Source organism: Hyaena hyaena, unplaced genomic scaffold, assembly GCF_003009895.1.
Source record: "Hyaena hyaena isolate Hyena2069 unplaced genomic scaffold, ASM300989v1 scaffold_18, whole genome shotgun sequence".
NCBI lineage: Eukaryota > Metazoa > Chordata > Mammalia > Carnivora > Hyaenidae > Hyaena > Hyaena hyaena.
This window is the reverse complement of record NW_024080649.1, coordinates 1,041,044-1,063,858: the sequence shown is the minus strand read 5'-3', so window position 1 is coordinate 1,063,858 and position 22,815 is coordinate 1,041,044. Positions and strand designations below refer to the sequence as shown.

The window sequence follows — 22,815 nt, the reverse complement described above, 5'->3', positions numbered from 1 at the left end:
GACTAGAGAAGGAAATCAGAATAATTCCTACCCCTGCTTCATCCAGAACAATGCCTCTTTTATCTACTATTTGAGGTTCTCTATAAAATTTCAAATGAAGGAAGGATTTCACATTTTTAGAAATAGCCCTATGCCAGAGGATACAGATAGCAAGTTCTAGAATATTCTAGTTTCATCATTTTGTGTTAACACTAAAAACAAAACAAAACAAAACCAAACCCCTATTTCTTTTCTAAAGAGGTAATAGATGCACATGACACAAAAATTCAAAAGGTATAGAAAACAATGAAAAGTAATCACCCTCCCATGTGGTCCCCAGTTTTCAGTTAGTTTCCTACATATTCTACTAAAGAGAGATTGTACATTCAAGCAAATATGTATATGTATTCTTTTTTTTAAATATCCAAGGGGTAAAGATGTTATGTACCTTTTGCATACTATTTATTGTACACCAGAGATTTAACAGTATTTGGACGAAGTTACTAACATAAACAATGTTTCTTCATTTTACTATAGTTTTTCATTTGCCAAATTAGTAATAATCTGCTATGACCTCTGAAAGGCAAAGAAAATGTCATACTACTGGGGCACCTGGGTGGCTCAGTCGGTTAAGCATCTGACTTTAGCTCTGGTCATGATCTCACAGTTCATGAGTTTGAGCCCCACGCTGGGATCTGTGCTGACAACTCAGAGCCTGGAGAGTGCTTTGGATTCTGTGTCTCCCTCTCTCTCTGCCCCTCCCCCCTTGCCCTCTCTCTCAAAATAAACATTAAAAAAAAAAAAAAAAAAGAAAAGAAAATATCACACTACTAAAATATCTTTTTCCAGAAAACCAGAAAAAGAAAATACTAAATCCTACCATGAATGATGGATTGGAAAGTTTCTAGGGGCACCTGGGTGGCTCAGATGGTTAAGTGTCCAACTCTTGAATTCGGCCGATGTCATGATCTCATAGTTTGTGGGTTTGAGCCCCATGCTGGGCTCAGCACAGAGCCTGCTAGGGAGTCTCTCTCTACCCCTCCCCCCACTCATGTGTGCTCTCTCTTAAAAATAAGCTTTAAAAAGAAAGAAAGAAAGAAAACTTTCTAAATTTTACAGACAGTAAAACAGAAACATGCTCAAGAAGTCTTATAACTGACCACAGGTTAAAAGACACTGACACAAATCGAAACCCTTAGTAATCTTAACTTTAGACATATATTAAATGTTCATGAGCACCACCATTACAAATTTAGCACTGCATGGCTAGAGGCCTCAGAGGTTATCCAAACAGGGGTGGGACATCCCTAAGCCTCTGTACTGCCAGGACCTCAAGCTTCCAAGGACCATTTACTGGGTAACTGCCACCCACAAGTTACCACTGCTCCTTGGCCCTCGCCTCTAGTCAGGCATCAGGACCACCCACTGGAACTATTCTTCTTCTTCTTTTTTTTTTTTTTTTGCCTCAGCTTTTTCTTTTCCAGGCAAAATGGTTTGTAACCTCTCCTGGCAGGTTTTATTTTTCAACTCAATCATCTTTATGGGTGATGTGGAAATTAATTTCCCAGGGCTAGGCTGTATTTGTAGAGACCTTCTGGTTAGGGAACTGGCTTAAGTCTTTGCTCCTCCTTCCATTAACCAACTACTTGGAAGAGAGCAAGTCAATTTTTCTCAGAGTCTCAGTTTCAAGTGTAAAAAGAATGTTAGAGTATATGGCATAAAGTCCCCTATGGATGTTCAAATTATAAGGGGGAAACAGTAATTTTCCCTAGTGTTGTCCTTTTAAGAAAAAGGTAAACTGTAAGAAAATATGCTGATATTCAGAATCTGTTATGGATTTTTTTTTTTAAGGAAGCAAAATATACACACACAAAGTACCAAAAGACACACATACCCAAAATTCCCGTAAGTGACAGCCAGTGCTGCAAGCTCTGGAGTCTGAGTCCAGTCCAGTTTTGTAGATGAAAGTTCTCTACAAGAACTTACGGCTTACATTTTTGCCATAAGGGACTACCAGATCTTAAATCATTGATGACAATCTAACCATTTTCTCCATGCTCCAGGTCATAACACACGGAAAGTGCCCTAATATACTTTAGAGAGCTAAAATGATGTTCTTCTCCAGATCATTCAATTAACTGGAACCAGCACAGTGGTCCAGCTTTTAGTGCTAAAGAAGTACTTCAGAGCTATTATTTACTGTAGGCATACACAAGCCAACCACCATACTAAGTGCTTTTACAAGCACTTTCCCATTTAATTCTCACGATTTCTTTCTATGAGAAAACAAGCTTAAGAGATTGGCAAGCAAGGCAACAGGAATCTCAACTAGGCCTGATTACAGAGTCCATACTCTCAAATCAATGACATAAAACTGACTAAAAGACAATCTATCTGAGCAACAAATTATTTAATGCTTCTATCAACAGACTATGTTTTTGTTCACACACAAATATAAACACGTACATCTAAATTCACATACCAAAATGTTTCTCTTCAAGTAGTGTTATCATTCATTCATTCATTTAAAGTAGGCTCCATGCCCAGTGTGAAACCCAAGGTGGGACTTGAACCCACAACCCTGAGATCAAGGCTCAAGTGGAGATCAAGAGTCGGACACTTACCTGACTGAGCCACCCAGGCCCCCCTTCAAGTAGCATTATTTATAAGAATGATCAAACTAGCATTTAAAAAAAGACAATCCTTAGTATCAACTAATCCAGAATTTTATTTAAAGCAAAATATATATAAAAACTTCCTAAATAACTGTTCCATTAATTATCAAATAGTTATCCTCCACTTATTTTTTTAAAGTTTATTTATTTGGAGAGTGAGCATGCAGTAGGGAAGGGGCAGATAAAGGGAGAGAGAGAATCCCAAGCAGGCTACACACTATCAGCACAGAGTCTGATGAGGGGATCAAACTCATGAATGTGAGATCGTGACCCAAGCTGAAGTCAGATGCTTACCCAACGGAGCCACCTAGGCACCCCTCAGTTATTCTTCATATATAATGTAGCTGAACAGCACTTTTAAAAAATGTTTATTTTTGAGAGAGAGAGAGAGAGAGAGAGAGAGAGAGAGACAGAGTGTGAGCGGGAGAGGGGCAGAGAGAGAGGGAGACTCCAAAGCAGGCTCCACGCTCGGAGCTATCAGCAAAGAGCCTGACGTGAGGCTCAAACTCATGTACTGCAAAATCATGAGCCAAAGTCAGACGCTTAACCGACTGAGCCACCCAGGTGACCCCGAAGAGCACTTTGTAAAAAAATAGGTTTTATGTTTGTTTATTCATTGAGAGTGAGTGAGTGCACAAGGAGGGGAGGGACACAAAGAAGAGACAGAATCCCAAGCAGGGTCCCCACCATCAGAGCAGAGTCCAATGCGGGGCCCGAACTCACGGACTGTGAGATCATGACCTGAGACAAGATCAAGAGTCGGACGCTTAACCAACTGTGCCACCCAGGTGCCCCTAACCAAAGAGCCCTTTTTATAAAACAATTCTTACACTCATTTAAAGACATGTTGGCCTGTTCCAGAAAAACTGACCAATCATGCTCAGACATGACAAGATCTCTTACTGCTTTTATACCTTTGCATACTGTTCTTTCTGTCCAGAATGCTTTCCCTAGCTTGTCCAGTGGGCAAACTTCCACTCTTCACTCAACCCCCTGCAAGGGTATTCCCCTGTGAATTCCCCAGACAGAGGCAGACCTAAGCACTCATTCCTCTACAGTGCCACTCTTCCCCTTCTGAACCTCCATTATGAATGGCTGCTACTAAAGTAAACTACAATTATGTGTTTATATATCTATTTTCCTTCAAGACTGGCAGGTACTTAAGGATAGAAACCATGCATTTTCATCCATATATTTCCCAGTCCCTAATGTAGAATCCTGCACAACATAGTTGGGGTTCATTACTTAAAAGTTACCTAATATAAACCAACAATTACAAACAGTTAAAATCTTTCCAGAGATTATTAACATGTATTATTCTATTTCAACTAACCTCTAGGCTACCCTATAACTCTAGTTTTTGGACAGGCAGGATAGGGAACTGTTTTCTGAAGATCTCCATTTGACAACTAAACACAATGTACAAAAAACCACTGTGGTGGGTAATGTGAGGGTTAAAATATCAGGGGCTCCTTCTCATTGGGAATCTACAATGGAGTAGAAGGCAGACATTTTTAATTGTTTCAACATAGTGTTCAGTAAGAACAATAACAGAAATAAGTGCTCTGGATACTACAAAGTGGAAGGGCTAATTACAATTAAGAAGGCTAGAGAAAAGACCAACTGGTAATATTTAAGTTAGGTCTTAAAGAATGAGTAGAAAGGTATATTATAAGTCACGGAACAAACAGTATGAGCAAAATGGTTCAGAAGTATAAGATAAATGCATATTATATATTTAAAACCTTCTTACTATTACAGATACAAGCACTCTGAAAGAAAATGGCATGGGAAGTCTGATCACAGTAATTGAAAAGCTTCAAAAAAACCAAACGCACTGCATAATTTCCCTCCTGTCTCTTCTAGCTAGAGTACCATATTCAGTTGCTATCGGTCTATCGACATTATCAGTTGCTATCAGTCTATCAGACCAATCCACTCACTGACAAAGGGAAATATCAATCATTAAAAGATAATTTTATTGGGGCGCCTGGGTGGCTTAGTTGGTTAAGCGTCCGACTTTCGCTTAGGTCATGATCTCGCGGTTCGTGGGTTCAAGCCCCGCGTCGGGCTCTGTGCTGACTGCCAGCTCAGAGCCTGGAGCTTTTTTCAGTTTTTGTTTCTCTCTCTCTCTTTTTTCCTCCCCTGCTCACGCTGTCTCTCTCTCCTAGAAATAAATAAAAAAATTAAAAAAAAAAAAAAAGATAATTTTATTTTATACACTAACCACCAAGTTGGCTTGAATTTTTTCATTTACTAAAAAACACACAAAGTAACATCAATAGCAGCAGCTGACACGCAGTCAGTGCCACATACTCAAAAAGTGCTTTCATAGGTATTTGCTTATTTAATCCTTATTAATCATGCAGAGTCCTAGTGGGGCTCGATTTCAGGAACCATGAGATCATGACCTGAGCCAAGATCAAGAGTCAGACGCTTAACAGACTGAGCCATCCAGGTGCCCCATTATTAGCCTCATTTTATCAATGAGGAAACTAAGCCACAGAAAGATGAAATAAGTTGTTCAAGGTGACAAAGTAAATGGCAAGGCCAAATTCAGACCTTGAAATCTGGCTCCAGTGTCTGGGCTCTATCTCTCTGTACACAAACACATACACATTTTCATGTTAATTGAAATAATAGTGCACATATAATTTTGTGCGTGCAAACCCCACAAATTTTCCGTAACACCGATTACAACATTTTTTAGTGTGTTAAAATACATATAACATAAAAATTACCATCTTAACCATTTTTAAGTCCACAGTTCAGTAGTGCTAATAAAGTATAAAGTATCTTTATGTTGTCGTGCAACCAATCTGTTGAACTCTTTTTAATGCCCGGAAATTACTCTACTTAGCTCATGTTACAGAATTATATTTTAATTCCATTTCTTTTGATTATCAAAGATGAATGTGTGCTAACTTCTTCCTATTTCTTTTTGTGTGAAATGTTCGTTTCAATAATTAAGCTTATAAACTTGAAGCACAGGATGTTAACATTTGATGATATTCTTTTTTACACACATTTCTCATCTTGATTATTTTTGTTAGAGTATACTTTTTAAAGAAATTGAATTTTTGAACAATGTATAGATACTTTAAATAGTAATCTCATAATTAAAGTCTGCTTAAAGCATGGTACAATTTTAGATTGGAAAAAAACCCATGTCAATTAAAAGTCATATCAAATTTAAATAATGTTCTAGACTAAACCTCAGTCTTCAGTTGAAGACTGAGATGACAGGAATAAAAAAGGCACAAGGAAGTGATTACTATAAAAACTGAGGTAATGAGTACTTTTGAGGGGAGGGACAAGGTGCATAATTACACACACGTGGAGGGGGTGCTGCTGGGGTAGCTGTCAATGTTTGATTTTTTTGATCTGGATGGTAGCTATTAGGGTGTTAGCCTTATAATAATTAAGCTACATTGTTCTTTTGTGTAGATTTCTATCTATACCATAAAAAAGGTAAAAGTGGTCTACTTAATTCCATTCTTTGAGTAGTTTAAAAACATTAAATTTTCCTCTAGTAAGAACACACAAATGGCTGCAAATTATACTGTTATGAAATCAAGATATTCATAAAAAAAGTAAAGTAATATTATTCCCATAGAGTTTTAACAATGTTTAAAAATACATATTCTAGGATTAACATAAGGTAATTTTTACATATAATCTGACAAATAATTGAGACAAAAAAGAGGTAAGATGTTTGGATCACTGAATTTAGAGAATATATACATGGTGGCAGATGATTTTTATGAGGACCAATGAATGATTAATTCATGTACAACCTTAAAATTAAGACCAATTTTCTTTATAGCAATTAAATTTAATAAACACAAAGTACAACTTTGGAAAAATGAAGACAAAATTAAGCTATATTTAAAAACGTTATGCACAAACACGACAAAGAGAGCCTGAGAGTTTGGGGGAAAGTACTAACCAGTTACTGCCAGCAGCTGTGAAACTCTCACCTCCATTTCCTCCCGATGAGACCTGTCTCTGTCTTCAAATTCACGGGTCCTTCTCCGGGCCTCTTCAAAGGCCTGTTGTGCTAATGCATCCTCCTGCTGTCAGAATACATGAAAGGGATATTTCAATTTTGATCTTTAATAAAAATTTAAAATCTGATAGTTTTTGGAGGAAATGAACAGTGGAGTATATCTTCAAATATCAAAAACATTTAAAAAGGCTAACACTGGAGCTTTTAAAAGACACTTCAGTTTGTTCATGTTTTATATCACACTTTGGAAACAGTAACTGTGTTCAACCATATTCTAACAACTGAAAATGCTCTTTCCTTATCTCATCCTAGTCACCAAAATAAAATCCTGTACAAGTCAATATTTAAACCACAGAAGTTCAAGAAAAAAATTTGGTATATACTTCTGTAATTTGGTATTAAGACAGGCCAGGCCCTCGAATTAGGACACTAAAGCCTGAAACAGAAAAGAGACTATTAACAGAATTGATGATAAAAAATGTTTGAAATTGCTAAATAAAAGAAATTAAAGTCCAAGGGATGTTACCAAGAAAAAAGTAACATAACAAATCTATCTGAATTTTCCCAATTAATAAAGATTTGCACATGAAGAAAATCCAGATACCTTAAACTCATTGTGTCTAAAAGGGGCAACCGATTTAAACTTTCTCCTTTACTCTTCTCTAGTCTCCAATTCATGGCATTGCTCATTTATTTCTGACAGAAACCTGAGACACCTTTGGCTCTTTATCTCCCTTGGTCTCCCCAGAGCCAATCAACCACCAAGTCCCAGCCATGTGACCTCCTAAATATTTTTGGAATCTTTAGTCTCCTTTTATTTCCTATATTTTCCCAGTTCGGGCTTCTCAGGTCTCTTACTAAAATTACTACAGAGGTCTCCTAAAGTCTCTTCCTACTTCTTTTTTTTTTTTTTTTTTTAATTTTTTTTATGTTTTATTTATTTCTGAGAGAGACAGACAGCATGAGCAGGGGAGGGTCAGAGAGAGAGGGAGATACAGAATCTGAAACAGGCTCCAGGCTCTGAGCTGGCTGTCAGCACAGAGCCCGATGCGGGGCTCGAACCCACGAACTGTGAGATCATGACCTGAGCCGAAGTCGGACGCTTAACCGACTGAGCCACCCAGGCGCCCCAGTCTCTTCCTACTTCTATTCTGTCGTCCGCACTCTACCACACAGCCATCAGAGCCTTCCTTAGGCACAATCTGACCACAATATCCCCAACTTAAAAAAGCTCCCTCATGGTATACAGCACCGGATGCTCAACTTTTGCAGTCACTCACTTCTCAATACGAGGATTTCTGATTATACACTTGAAGAAACTAAAAGATAAAAATACCAGAAAAGGTCATCAATGTTAACCTTCCTAGATTCATTGCAGCAAGGGGTGGCCAGTAACTCAGTTCAAACCAATGAGACAGAAGCCTAGTCATAGGTGACTAGAAGTCACCTAGTTCTAAGAAAGTCCTTTAAGAGGTATTTCACCTGTTCTCCTTTGTATGAATTGATGCAATGCCCACAGATACAGTAGCCATCATGCAAACATAATAGTAGGGGATGCAGTCACACACTGAGCATAGCACAGCAGGAAGATGAAAAGATCCAGGGCCCTTGTAATATAATTAACTGCTACACCAGACCTGGACTATACCTGCACTGCTTGTATCTTGCTCTCTGTGAGAAATCTTTTGTCACTATTAGTATGGCTGTTTAATACTTACAATTTTCACTGACATGATGTCTAGAACGTAAACAAAATTGAAAGATGTAATCAAATTTCCATTCTTATGATACATTTACCAACTTTATGACTCGGAGGAAGGCATTTCATTTCTCTAAGCTTCTGCAAGCTCACATGTAAAATGGGCACAGTAATAATACTTCACAAGATTACTGTGAAGATTAAATGAGGTAATACATAAAATGTGCTTAAGCATACTGACAATATTCAGTAAATGCTGTTATGTTATAAACATTTACAGACATATCAAATTTACACATCTGACGAAATATCATTATACATTTCTACTGTATTCTCAGAATATACCATTTAAGCTAGAATTACCTGCAAAAGAATGCTGTTTCCAATTCCCAAGAGTTTTCTATTATTTAGTTAACGATCAACTGGGACAAATCTACTCATAACAGGATACTTCTTCTACCTTGTGCATTCATTCACGTTTTCATTTATTCCACAAGTTTGAGGTTTTAATATGTCCAAGTCACTGTGTTAAGGTACCATGAATACAATATGAGAAACAAATGGTGCTTTTCCTCAGTTTCTGGTCTAGTGGGGCAAGTGGATGATGAACAAAGTACAAAAATCAATATATAAAGGTCAACTGTGATTATGTACAGTAGAGGAATATTACATGATGAAATAAAAGCACAGAACAGGAGATGTGATCTAATTGCCCAAGGAAGTTATTAGCCACTACTGTATATTCTATTTCATTTAAAGAAAAAAAAGTATTATTACTAATACTTGTAGTAAAACAAGCCAAGAGGAATTTGGTAGCCCTCTGCTTTCTAATCCCAGCTTCTGTTTTGGTCCTTTCTAACAAAGTCTGAAATGTATGTGCAGAGAACAGAGTTGGTACTTTAATTCGAAAGACAACTGGCAATTACCAGCGTTGTCTTGATCCTTTCCTGTTGCAACCTTAACTAATACCTGCCCCCTTCAAGGGCAGCATAAAGGGCAAATCCCGATAAAACTGCATACTCATCCATAAAATATGGTCCAAATAGCCAGGGACAACAAACTATCCAATCTCATATGGATTGAGATTGTAGGAGCAGCTGTCAACACTTTGGTCCTCACCAGCTCCTTGTTATACTAGTTTGTTACTCCGTGGTCTTAACCATGATCTGTACTAAGTAGCCAGATGAGGTCACCATAAAAGGTGGGTGTATGTGAAACCCATGTGGCAAATAAAGGCTCTGCAGTTCTGTCACAGAGAATATATAGAATATTCTGACCATTCTTGGTGCAGTGATTTTGTCTTTACTGTACTGCCTAAATGTACAACAATACTTATTTATGGTTTGGTAATACCTTTCTGCAGTTATGAATTCAAAAACTGGAAGTACATGTTTAATGAAAAGTTAAGAATCAAATTCATTTCCAAGAAAGTTGAGGATGAAGATGTAATTTGCACAAAATGACATTTACTATTCTTTGCGGGGACCAGAATGGTATCACTGATCACATGAAACCAAAAGAAATAGAACTGCTGAAGAAGCTTCGATATATACTTCAAGGGCGACAATTTAACATGTGCAGCTGCAAACGGTACATTTAACATCACTCTGCAAATAACTTCACTTAAATCAAGTGATTTAATTCACTGACAAATGACAAATGATTCAACACACATCATCATGCATATGCAAAAAGCAAAGCTGTTCATATGCTGATATCATTAACAAAAACCTTGGAAACAGCTAAAGGACATCAGTTTTATATCAGTGTCATCAGGTATGTCAAACAGAAAATCTAATTCAAATAATGCTTCAATTTTTCTAATCTGATCAAGAACCAATATTATACTTTTGAAAGGGTACTACATTGAAGGTGAAAGATCCGAAGTAAAAAAGTGCGATAGTGAAGATAAAATTATTGGTTCTTATACTGATAGAAATACAAATGCTGCTGAAGCACACTGTGTAAAAAATAACATTCTCAGTGAATTTCTGAAAAATGTAAAATAGAAATTTTATTAGGAACTTGTTGTGGCACATGTAATTCATAACTGTATCCAAAGAAGATAGTCTCCCACTTAGAAGTTATAGTTGCATAAATTAGAAATATATTTACCTGTCTACAAAGTAACTGAACTATTAAATGCTGTGACAAAGCTGATGCTGAATATACAAAATCCATCAAGACAGTACCCCCACACTTTAAGCTTTTGAAGAAATACTCTAAATCAAAATAGTTCCTACAATGGCACTAACCTTTTTAAGGCAAATGAGTCCTCACAGTTACACTTTGCTCAAAATTAGTTGGAAATCTCTGATTAAAGTATCCAACAGATAAGTGCCTAAAATTTGACATTTTTGTCTGTGCGTGCACGTGCACACACATGAGCAGTGGAGGAGGAGGAGGAGGAGGAAGAGGAAGAGAGAGAGAGAGAGAGAGAGAGAAAAGAGAATCCCAAGAGAATCCCAAGCAGGCTTTGTACTGTCAGTGTAGAGTGCAATGCAGGGCTCGATTCTTTGAAAAGAGAGATCATGACCTGAGCCAGAGCCAAGAAATGGATGCTTAACTGACTAAGCCATCCAGATGCCTCCCAAAATTTGATTTTTAAGCTTTTAAAGAGTTACAATTATTGAAAACCAAATGCGTAAAGAAGACATTGAATTTTATCCCTACAAATTACAGAAAATAAATTGAAAGATGAAAATACAATCAGCAAACATATTTGTTTCTATAATTATACTCAGAATTATATTAATTTGTGGGGAACTTTTAAAATACTTTACTGTATTATATTATATATACAAATAAGTACACTGAAATTAAGGCTTTACTGTGTAATATGGCAGCCACTTGTGGCTACTGGACACTTGGCTGCATGTTTTTTCTGTTCATCACATTGAAGATCTCCTGCCATTCCTTTCTGGCCTGTGAAGTCTCAGTAGATAGGTCCGTCACCACTCTGATAGGTTTTCCTCTGTATGTTAGGGCCCTTTTCTCCCTAGCTACTTTCAAAATTCTCTCTTTGTCCTTATATTTTGCCATTTTTACTATGATATGCTGTGCAGAAGATCAATTCAAAATGCGTCTGAGGGGAGTTCTCTGTGCCTCTCGTATTTCAACGTTTACTTCCTTCCCTAGGTTGGGGAAGTTCTCTGCTATAATTTGTTCCAGGACTCCTTCAGCACCTTTCCCTCTCTCTTCCTCTTCTGGGATTCCTATGATAAGGATATTGTTGTGTTTGACTGTATTGCTGAGCTCTCGAACTCTTCTTTCATGTTCCTGGATCAGTTTGTCTCTTTTTTTCTCAGTTTCTTCTTTTTCTATAATGGTGTCTTCTAAATCACTTATTCTCCCTTCTGCCTCTTCAATCCGTGCATTGGATGCCTCCAGTTTATTATGTACCTCATTTATCGCATTTTTAAATTCATCATGCCTATTTTTATGCTCCATGTTGTTTGTAGCCATAGTTTCTTTAATGTCCTCTATGCTTTTTTCTTTTTTTTTTTTAATTTTTTTTTAATTTATTATTTCTAGGAGAGAGAGACAGCGTGAGCAGGGGAGGGTCAGAGAGAGGGGGAGTCACAGACTGAAACAGGCTCCAGGCTCCGAGCTGGCAGTCAGCACAGAGCCTGACGCGGGGCTCGAACCCACGAACGTGAGATCATGACCTAAGCGAAAGTCGGACGCTTAACCAACTAAGCCACCCAGGCACCCCCTCTATGCTTTTTTCAAGCCCAACGATTAACTTTATGATTATTGTTCTAAAATCTTGTTCAGTTATGCTGCTTATATCTGTTTTGAGCAGTTCTTTAGCTGTCAGTTCTTCTTGGAATTTCCTTAGAGAAGAGCTCTTTCGTTTCACTACTGCACACTTGAAATACACACTGAATTTCAAGAATTTGTTGCAAAGAAAAAAATGCGGGACATCTTAATAAACATTTCAAATTAATTTTTATATTCAAGTGTGATAATTTGGATATACCAGGTTAAACAAAATACAATATAAAAATTAAATATAACTGCTTCCTTTTATCTTTTTTAATGTGGCTTCTAGAAAAACTTAAATTACATTATGGGGTTCACATCTGAATTATACCGGACAGCGCTGTCCTAAGTTACAACTCGATGAATTTCCACAAACTGAACTTTCCATGTAACTAGAATCCATAGGAAGAAAGAGAGCAGTGACAGTACCTTGGAAGTCTCCTTCTGCTCCATTCCAATAACTAACCTCCTCTCTCAAGGATAAACCACTTTCCATATTTCTAACAGCACATATTATCAGTTTTGCCCATTTCTGTACTTTCTTATGAATGGATTCATAGAATATGTGCTCTTTGGGTACACTCAACATATTTGTGAAATCCACCCATACTGGTGTTCTAGTTGTAGATTTTCATGATCACTGTATTTCTTTGTGTGAATATGCAATTTATCCATTCTAGTGTTGTTAATGGGTATTTGGGCAGTTTGCAGTTTCCATCTATTACTAATAATGCTGCTATAAATGCCCAGTACATATATTTTGATGAATATATGTATTTATTCCTATTGGATACCAAGAAACTCAGAGAAGAACTGCTGAGTCACAGGTGCATGTAATTTGCAGTTTTAGTATGTACTGCCAGTTTTCCAAATGTTGTGTCAATTTTACATAACCAACATACCAACTGTTGTTTCATATCCTTGCCAACGTTTGTCAAGAGTACTCTGAATGAAGACAATACCTGTGAAAATATGTCAGCTGAAATACTCAACAAACTTTAATTAGGATGGAATTGTGACCATACTCTTTCTCTCTTAGCTTACCAGGTGCCAAGCACCTCAGCATCTGTTAGAGAATACTGTCCTCATCCCTTGAGTAGAATTAAAATTTTCTCAATTTAAAACAGAAAAGAAAGAGAGAGAATACTGTTCTCATACAGCAGAGAGGGAGAATAAGCAAGCTCTCTTGTGTATCTCTTCTTACCAGGACACTAATCCTATCAGGGCCCCTCTCAGGACTTCATGTAATTTTAATTACCCCCATAAAGACTTTATTTCTAAATACAGTCACATGGGGGATTGAGGCTTTAACATATGAATTTTAGGGGATCAGAACATTCAGTCCATAACAGGGGTTAGGATTTACACTATTATATGACAATGCAGCTCCTAATCCTAAATTCTACATATCACACAGATGATTTTGGGATAGGGAAGGTTATAGAAAAGTGCTTACTGTACACTGAATGTTTAGAATCCCCTGCTTTAAAATATTTACATTATGTAAGACCAATTATTAAATTAGTTTGTTATCACAACAGACAGTACTTACTTTGTAATGATAAATCTCAATTTGTAGACCTGAAAACTTGGAAAATTCTAAGTATGGAAAATGCTGTGGGTTAGGCTTAAAATTTTTATGTATCATTTTAATAAAATATTTCAATTTTAGGGGCGCCTGGGTGGCTTAGTCGGTTAAGCGTCCGACTTTCGCTTAGGTCATGATCTCGCAGTTCGTGGGTTCGGGCCCCGTGTCGGGCTCTGTGCTGACTGCCAGCTCGGAGCCTGGAGCCTGTTTCAGTCTGTGACTCCCTCTCTCTGACCCTCCCCTGCTCACGCTGTCTCTCCCTCTCTCCTAGAAATAAATAAAACATTTAAAAAAAAAATATTTCAATTTTAGAAGTCAACTAATCTGAAATTTTACCTCACATAAATTCAATCTGCTCTATCACTTATTACAGAAACAGCCTTATAAATTGCTAATTATTTACTACTTCTCTGAAAGAGTTGGTGACTCCTTATCCCTTTGGAAATCAAAATAGCAGGGATTCCTTCTTAAGAAATTTAGTTTTTGGGGCACCTGGGTGGCTCAGTCAGTTGAGCATCTGACTGTGGCTCAGGTCATGATCTTCAGGTTCATGAGTTCGAGCCCTATATTGGGCTCTGTGCTGATAGCTCAAACTGTGTCTCCCTCTCTCTCCCCCTCCCCTGCTCGCACTCTTTCTCTCTCAAAAATAAATAAACATTAAAAAAAATTTTTTTTTTTAAATTTTAATTTTGGGGGCGCTTGGGTGGCTCAGTCAGTTAATTGTTCAACTCTTGATTTTGACCCAGGTCATGATCTCATGCATGGGTTCATGAGTTTGAGCCCTACATCAAAGTCTCTCTCTTTGTGCCCCTCCGCCACTTGCATTCTCTCTCTCAAAACAAATTAATTTAAAATTTTAAAATTTATTTATTTTTAAAGTAATCTCTACACCTAATGTGGATTGAACATATGACCCCAAGATCAAGAGTCGCATGCTCTACTGACTGAGCCAGCCCGGCACCCCAAGAATTTTAACTTTGGGTTTTTTTTTGTTTGTTTGTTTATTTCTAGGAGAGAGAGAGACAGCATGAGCAGGGGAGAGTCAGAGAGAGAGGGAGACACAGACTCTGAAACAGGCTCCAGGCTCTGAGGTGGCAGTCAGCACAGAGCCCGACGCAGGGCTCGAGCCCACGAACCGCGAGATCATGACCTAAGCGAAAGTGGGATGCTTAACCAACTAAGCCACCCAGGCGCCACTTAACTTTGAATCTTAATTTTTTACTAGGAAGGTTTTGGCTTTTTTTTCTCTTGATAAGAAAAATTCTCACATTGCCATATATGGAGAGCACAGAAACAGACAACAGGAGAGAAACAGCAACAAAAAAGAATTTTTAAAAATTCCTGTCATTATTTTAATTTTATTATGAGGATTAATACAGGGGCGCCTGGGTGGCTCAGCTGTTTAACCATATGACTCTTCGTTCTGGCGTAGGTTATGATCTCACAGTTTTGAGATCAAGCCCTGTGTCTGTGCTGGACGTGGAGTCTGCTTAAGAGTCTCTCTCCTTCTGCCCCTCCCCCACTAGTGATTGTGCTTTCTGCTCAAAACAAAACAAAAACCTTAAAAGAAAGAGAATATAAAAACAATGGAAAGAAATCAATACCTACTATTAAATGGACACTTTTACATGTTCTTTAAGCATTTTGAATGTCATTGTCATCCCACTACCTTCAGGTTTCCATGATTTCAAAAAATAAGTCAATTGTTAATCTTATTGTGGCTCCCTTGCATGTGATGAGTCCTTTTTATTGCTGCTTTTGAGATTGTTTTTTCAAAATCTGACTGTGATGCAACTAGGTGTAGATTTCTTTGTGTTTATGTAATTTGAAGTTCACTGAGTTTCTTGAATATGGAGATGACTATTTCCAATAAATTTGGAAGTTTTCACCTGTTCTTATTTCTTAAACTTTCTGCCCTTTCTCTTTTTTCTGGAACTTTCGCTACATGTACACATTGGTATACATGCTGGTGTACCATATTCTCTGAGACTGTTTTTGTTGTTTTTCTTTCTGCTCTTCAGACTGGATAATTTCTATTAATCTATATTCAAATTCACTGTATCTTTCTTTTACCAACTCGAAAATTGAGTGATCTCTATTGACGTGCTCCATTTGATGACTCACTGTCCTAATTTTCCTTTAACTCTTTAAAGAATCTTGCTTTAATTCTTTGAACATACTGATAAATAACTGCTTTTAAAAGCCTTTGTCACTAAGAACCAACATTTGGGATCCGTCAAAGATAGTGTTTATTGGCTGCTTTTCCCCGAGTATCAGTAATACCTTCATGTCTATTTGCATGCCTCTTTAATTTTTTGGTTAAAAATTGGACATAGATACTATTTCACAGCAACTCTGAATTCTGATCCCTGCCTCCAACGTGTTGTTGCTGTTTTTATCTGTTTAGTGACTTACATGGACTAATTCTGTTGAGTTTGTTTCCCCAAAAACAATGACTGCCAATGACTGCTGAGAGGTTTAGCTTAAACACCTTGAACCAGCAGGCTTCATTCTTTTGCCAATAGATCTGTGCACAGCTGAAGGATAGTTTCAAAGTACAGGGAGTTCATCACTCTACACATTAGTAGCTTGCAAGGGCCCTCTTTGTTTTCTCCTGAGCCAGTGCGGCTTTAATAGATGCATAGTCTTCTGGACCAGGAGAAATAAGTGTGATTTTAGCAGGGCCCACCTATTAGCAACCTCTTTCACGAGATCTCTCTGGTAAATTTCTGGCTAGTTGGCCATTTTGTTGCTTCCCATGTCATTAGCCTACCCAGAACATCTGCCACAGAGACCTCTATTGTTTTTGATAATATTTCTGGGTATGGATTTCTTCAAGCACTGCTCTAAATAAATTCAGCCCCCTCTGACAGGACAATAGGGCCAGTCCCCATGGGTTGTCCTGCCTGCCTGCCTAACCTGAGGGACGACAGAGCTGAGGGAGCTACTGACACAAGCTATCACTCTCCTTACTGAAATTCAATAGCTTTTCTGAATAAATACTTCTCAATGCATATCCTTTGGTTAATTTCCAGAGACCTTAAATGTTGTTGTTGTTTGTTTTTGTTTCTTAACAATGTATCCAGTTTAAGCACTGCTTTTTGGGGACAGGATTTGCCAAACTCCTCACCAAGCCATTCCAGAAGTGCTGCTCCATTCCAGAAATGATACATTTTATTTTGAACTGTTTTCCCCTCTCTAATGTTCTAAAGATCAAGAACAAATATTAAACAGAACCATTTACTGGACTTTGAAGGGCCCCACTGAGCAGACAGGAATAATCCAGTGATATTTAGAACCACTTAAGGAAAAACTTTCCCCAAAACCAGGAATGAAATGAGTCTCCTCATCTTGAGGATTCCTCAACGTCACTTGAACATGAGACTTTATACTTACTCTTAAAGATGGGGTAAAATAGATGCCCAGCTGAAGGCAAGATTAGGGGTACAGAAAGGGACCATGCTCAGTAGAGCCTGAAGTCACCATACCTGGGCTCGCTCCTCATCAAACTCCAGGCAGCCCATACCATCCAGTCTCTGGAGGTCAATCCAGCCTTTCCAGATAACACAGACTCCATTCAGAATCATGGGAGCCTTCAAATACACCTAAGACACAGAAAAGACAGATGAAAACCAGAGATAAGCCATCAGACACATCAAAAATGAAGAATAAGCTTTAAGGAGACCTGTAGTTTTCTTGGGGGGGGGGGGCGGGAAGATGAATACAATTATAAAATTAAGAACTGTACGAAGGTATATAAACCATAGCCTCTGATCAAATTTTAGAAGTTAATCTGGTATACCAGGACTTTATTCCTAGTCATAATTCTCTCAAACTGTTTTTAAAAGAAAGTTATACAAATTTTATAAAAACTGTGGTAAAATGATACTTGAGGTAGGCATAGTTGCTGTTTCAGCTGAAGCTAGGACAATAGGTACTTTGCATTCATTTTTTTAACCTTAGGTAAAAAGATATAAAGATGGAGGGGCACCTGGGTGGTTCAGTCGGTTAAGCATCCGACTTCGGCTCAGGTCATGATCTCACGGTTCGTGGGTTCGAGCCCCACATCGGACTCTGCACTGACAGCTAGCTCAAAGCCTGGAGTCTGTTTCAGATTCTGTATCTCCCTTTCTCTCCGACCCTCCCCTGCTCACACGGTCTCTTTCTCTCTCTCTCAAAAATAAAAATACAAAGTAAAACATTAAAAAATTTAAAAAAAAAGATATAAAGATGGAAAACAGCTGGAATTCACCAGCCCCTAAAGAAAGTACACACAGTTCCCTCTATCTGGATCCCTGGAGCCACCCAGAGTCAGGCTTTGCAGACTTGCCTTCAGTTTTATAAGCTACCTCATTGCTTTCCATGAAGTAATGCAGCTCTTTTCCTTTTTAACTTCAGTCAGCCACTTAGTCTGCTTTTAACCAAAGAAACTTAACTGATACAACATTTATTTATTTACCATTATTTTTCAAGTAAATATAAATAATTCTAGATTAAAAGTGACTTTGGGTATGATTTCAAAATTCAGACCAGTTTCATTTTCAACCACCAAATTCTGATACTGCCTGAAAATATAACTGTTCTCAAGAACCATTAAATATCTACCAAGAAAGGAAAGGTGCTAATGCTATCATCTTAAGGTGAACATTTTAATGTCAAACAGTAAGAAATATAAGAAATTTATTATAATTCCTACACTCTTCCTCCCATCCTAATATCAAACTATCCTAACAGTGACTAAAAAACCACAACAAACATTGTTTTAGATCTTCTCTACCTCATTTCACATGGGTTTCAGGGACATCTGGGTGGCTTAGCTGGTTAACCCTCTGACTCCTGATTCTGGCTCAGATCATTACCTCACAATTCATGAGTTCGAGCCCCACATCAGGCTCTGCACTAACAGCATGGAGCCTGCTTGGGATTCTCTCTCTCTATGCCTCCCTGACTTGTAATGCATGCTCTAAGTAAATAAGTAAACTTAAAAAAGTTAAAGCAAGAAAACAACATGAGCTTCAGACTAAAAATCAGTATAAATGTTTAGCATTTTTAATGTCTTAACAATATTTCGTAAATGCAGAGGAAGCAGGACTTCAATGACTTTTCGAACTTCCAGGTTAACAAATATACCTTTATAAATATGGTTGTCATTTGTCTACTCCAAATAGACTTTATGTGAATAATCCACGTGCTTTTGTGAGCTAAAATTAGCATTATTTACTACCTGTAATTATATAAAATTGGTTACGACAGTCTTCATTTTAAGGAAAAAGCTGGAAGTACTGCCTTTTTCTTTTCTCAATTCAGCAGTTTCTTCAAAAATTTTGGGGCATTCTTTTTAGAAAGGTTTAATAAGAATAACTGTCAATAATTATAAATACGCTCAAAAAATTACAACTGAGACACCTGTAAAATATGCCATCTTATTTTTGTTATTCCCCTCTACTATTAAGCACAACTCTTTTTCCTGTTAAGGGCTCCAATAAACCACTCTGAACTAACTTCTATTTATATTGGGAAAAAAAGCTCAAAACATAAGGTTCCATTTCTCCTCCCATTGGACCAAGGGAAATAGTCTACAGTTATAGCTGAAACCGTTTAACCACACATTTCCTTCTGTTCTGATAAGTGCTCATTCTATTCTACATTGTGAATTTAAAGCTCCACTAACGTGCACCTCATCAAACAAGGGACTATGACAATCTCATATCAACACCTCAAAATCTAAAAACAATAGCCCTCCTCACTGCCTATCAATGTAACTTGACTTACATCTTCTAATCAAGATCTCTGCCTACTCTTTCTCACACGGTAGGGTGCCACACAGTAAGGAGTATAACATTTCACCCATCAAAGTCCCTCATTAAATTCTCACACTGATCATGCAGAGAATTCTCCTAACAGCAGAGAATGGTCGAATTCATGATCAGTTTCTATGTTCTTCATCACATGATTCATAACATTTAGAATAAAAAATTCCATAATCTAGCTTATTCATATTAACTCTATAATCAAAAATATTTTCCTTATGAAATCACTGCATTAAAAAAAATCCATTTATTACTTTTCTATAAAGGTTCTCTCATGACCAAAAAAACCCACTGATCTGTTTTAGGAAATTTCTAAATGGATTTGGAAAAAGACTATAGTTTAGTCAAGGCTAGTGCCTGTAATCATAATGTAAAATAATATTTAGATAACCCTGATGATTTATTTAGATGTTCACATCCAAATATAGTTTTACATTTAGATCTTCAAACGTTTGGCACTTCTATACATTTCATGAATACCAAACCTCAAAGTATGAAGGAAATAAAATCCTTTCCTTTAACAGTTTGGCATTTTGTAGTATAATTTAATAATACAATTTAAACACTAAGATATTTTTCACTGAAAATAATGGTAGCTTATTTCAAACTGTGAAAAGAAAATGTATTAGAATGTGACCTAGAGATTAAAGCCATTGTCCTAGAACAACTAAATATTTTATACAAAATGTATTCTATAAAGCCTTTAAAAGTAAAAAACTATCAATTCAGGGACACCTGGATGGCTCAGTTGGAAGGGCATGCAATTCTTGATTCTGGGGTCATGAGTTCAAGCCTCATGCTGGGTACAGATATTAAATAAATAAACTTTAAACAAAAGTATTAAACAGATTAAGCTAATCACACATAAAAACAACAAAACAGCCTGCTTATCTTTCCAAAAGTAAAGAATCACAGAATGTGTTTGAGACTTCACAGGAAGTTCAAAATGATTGCCCCACATTCTGTGTTCTTTTGGAAATAAGGTAATAGTATTATATAATTTTTAATCAAATCAATCTCTAAATATCAGCTGTGATATTATATTCAATCCAAATTATGCATAATATCGATTTATTTTCACCTTCTGTAGCTTTAATTATCACATCACTGAAGGAGTAGAGCTTCAGCAAAAACAGGTATGCACTGTCGGCTTGGCATTGTCTACACGCTGGAATACGATTTACCCAAAAAAAGGAATACAGTATTGACACATGCTACAGTATTGTTAAATCTTGGAAACATTATGCTAAGTGAAGAAACCAGAAAAGGGCCACATGTTACATGATTCCATTTATATGAAATGTGCAGAATAGGCAAATACAGAGAGAGACAGAAACATTAGTGGTTGCCAGGGGCTGATGGTGGGGGTGAATGAGTGATTGCTAATAGGTACAGGGTTTCTTTATGAGTGATGAAAATGCTTTGGAATTAGATAGTGGTAATGGTTGCACATTCTGTGACTATACTAAAAATCTCGGAGTTGTACATTCTCAAAGCACGTATTTTATGGTATGTGAATTTTTTCTCAATAAAGCAATTATCAAAATATTTGTAATAATTTTTTTCAGTTACATAGCTGATATCTGTAAGATATGTAAACAGATTAAAAAAATTTTTTATAGTTTATTTTTGAGACAGAGACAGAGCATGAGCGGGGGAGGGGCAGAGAGAGAGGGAGACACAGAATTGGAAACAGGCTCTGAGTTAGCTGCCAGCACAGAACCTGACATAGGGCTCAAACCCACGAACCGCGAGATCATGACCTGAACCAAAGTCGGACACTTAACCGACTGAGCCACCCAGGCGCCCCAGTAAACAGATTTTTAAGTATGCAATTGCTAGCACTCTGAGAAGATATGGGTTGGTGATATAAATCTAGCAGCCATCAACAATGCAGTGGTATTTAAATTCAAGGGTGAGGAAGACATTCACCAAACAATAAGTAGGAGAAAAGGGGGCCCAAGAATAACTCTGAGCACATCCAACTTTTAGATGCTGGATAAAAGAAAAGAACCCATCAGAGCAGGCTATAAACAGCCAGTGAAGAGAGAGAAAAACACTTAATGAACCTAGTGGCTAAAGATTGTTACTGGACCCCAAGTAAAAATTTCCCCTTTGTTGGATGCATCAGATATCTAAGTTATTATGTTACAGGATCTTAGGTCACTTATAACTTTTAGGATTGCTTTTATTTAAGATAGGAGTTCTTAGTCTGAAGTTCAGAGAACCTACAGAAGCTTGGGTTTACGGTAAGTTTCAAAAAGACCAGAAATACCGTGAAATTCTATGTAAAAATGTTTGTTTGATTGAGCCCATGTGCATTTTTTATATAAGTTCACTACTTTCACCAGATTCTCAAAAGACTGTACAAGGCAAAAAGATGCAATCATGACAGTAAAACTTCATTCTTCCCCTTCCTTCATAGGCACCAAGATCTTTGTAGCAGAGAGCCTGAAAGACGATAAACAGTCCATTTAGTTAAATGTACCAAACTTCCTAAACAGCTAAAAATTAGTTATTCTGTGTTATGAAACATAAATGTCAGAAGAAAGGTATAAGAGAACGTAGTCAGCTGCTCATTTATCAACCTGTACAAAAGAGTTCTATCTCAGAGTCTGGACTCTACTTATTCTGAGACTATCTAAATTTGGAATAAGCAGTGGCATCCTCAATTGCCCTTTCTTCTAAAATACTATATATTTATAGAAGTTTATTTAGTGTTTCTAGCTCCTAGGTAGCTGCACTAAGAATAGAAATTGAGGGTACAACAGGACAGCAGAAAAAGTTGTCTTTCCGAGAGGTTCTAAAGAAAATAATTTCAAATAACTAAAATAGAAAAAGGGGGGGCACCTGGGTGGCTCAGTCAGTTAAGCGTCAGACTTCGGCTCAGGTCATGATCTCACATTTCATGGGTTCGAGCCCCGCGTCAGGCTCTGTGCTGACAGCTAGCTCAGAGCCTGGAGCCTGTTTTCAGATTCTGTGTCTCCCTCTCTCTCTGACCCTCCCCTGCTCATGCTGTGTGTGTGTCTCTCTCTCTCTCAGAAATAAATAAAACATTAAAAAAAAATAGAAAAACGGTATATTTGCAAACAAGACTCCTACCACACTAGTACTAAGCCACAAAATCAATATAGACAGAAACTCCCCACACTGGATGAGTTTGAGCCCCACTATGGGTAAAACAGGGGCCCTGGGTGAGCCCTGCTTCTCTCTCTCTGCTCCTTGTGGGAGTCTCTATCTCTGCTCCTTGTTCACTCATGCTCTCTCTCTCTCTCAAAAAAAAAAAAAAA

At 37.4% G+C, this 22,815-nt stretch overlaps 1 protein-coding gene across 2 annotated transcripts in view; it reads right to left on the bottom strand.

The window, feature by feature from the left end:
- CBFB (core-binding factor subunit beta) overlaps positions 1-22,815 on the bottom strand; it is a 56,250-nt gene that overhangs the window by 7,313 nt on the left and 26,122 nt on the right. Inside the window, exons 4-5 of one of the 2 annotated variants that reach the window (XM_039223427.1) lie at positions 17,204-17,320; positions 6,604-6,730 (exon numbers count right to left, since the gene is read on the bottom strand). In XM_039223427.1, coding sequence (XP_039079358.1) covers positions 6,604-6,730; positions 17,204-17,320 — 244 coding nt within the window. The remainder of the gene's footprint in view (positions 1-6,603; positions 6,731-17,203; positions 17,321-22,815) is intronic. The other variant, XM_039223417.1, reaches the window with a different exon arrangement.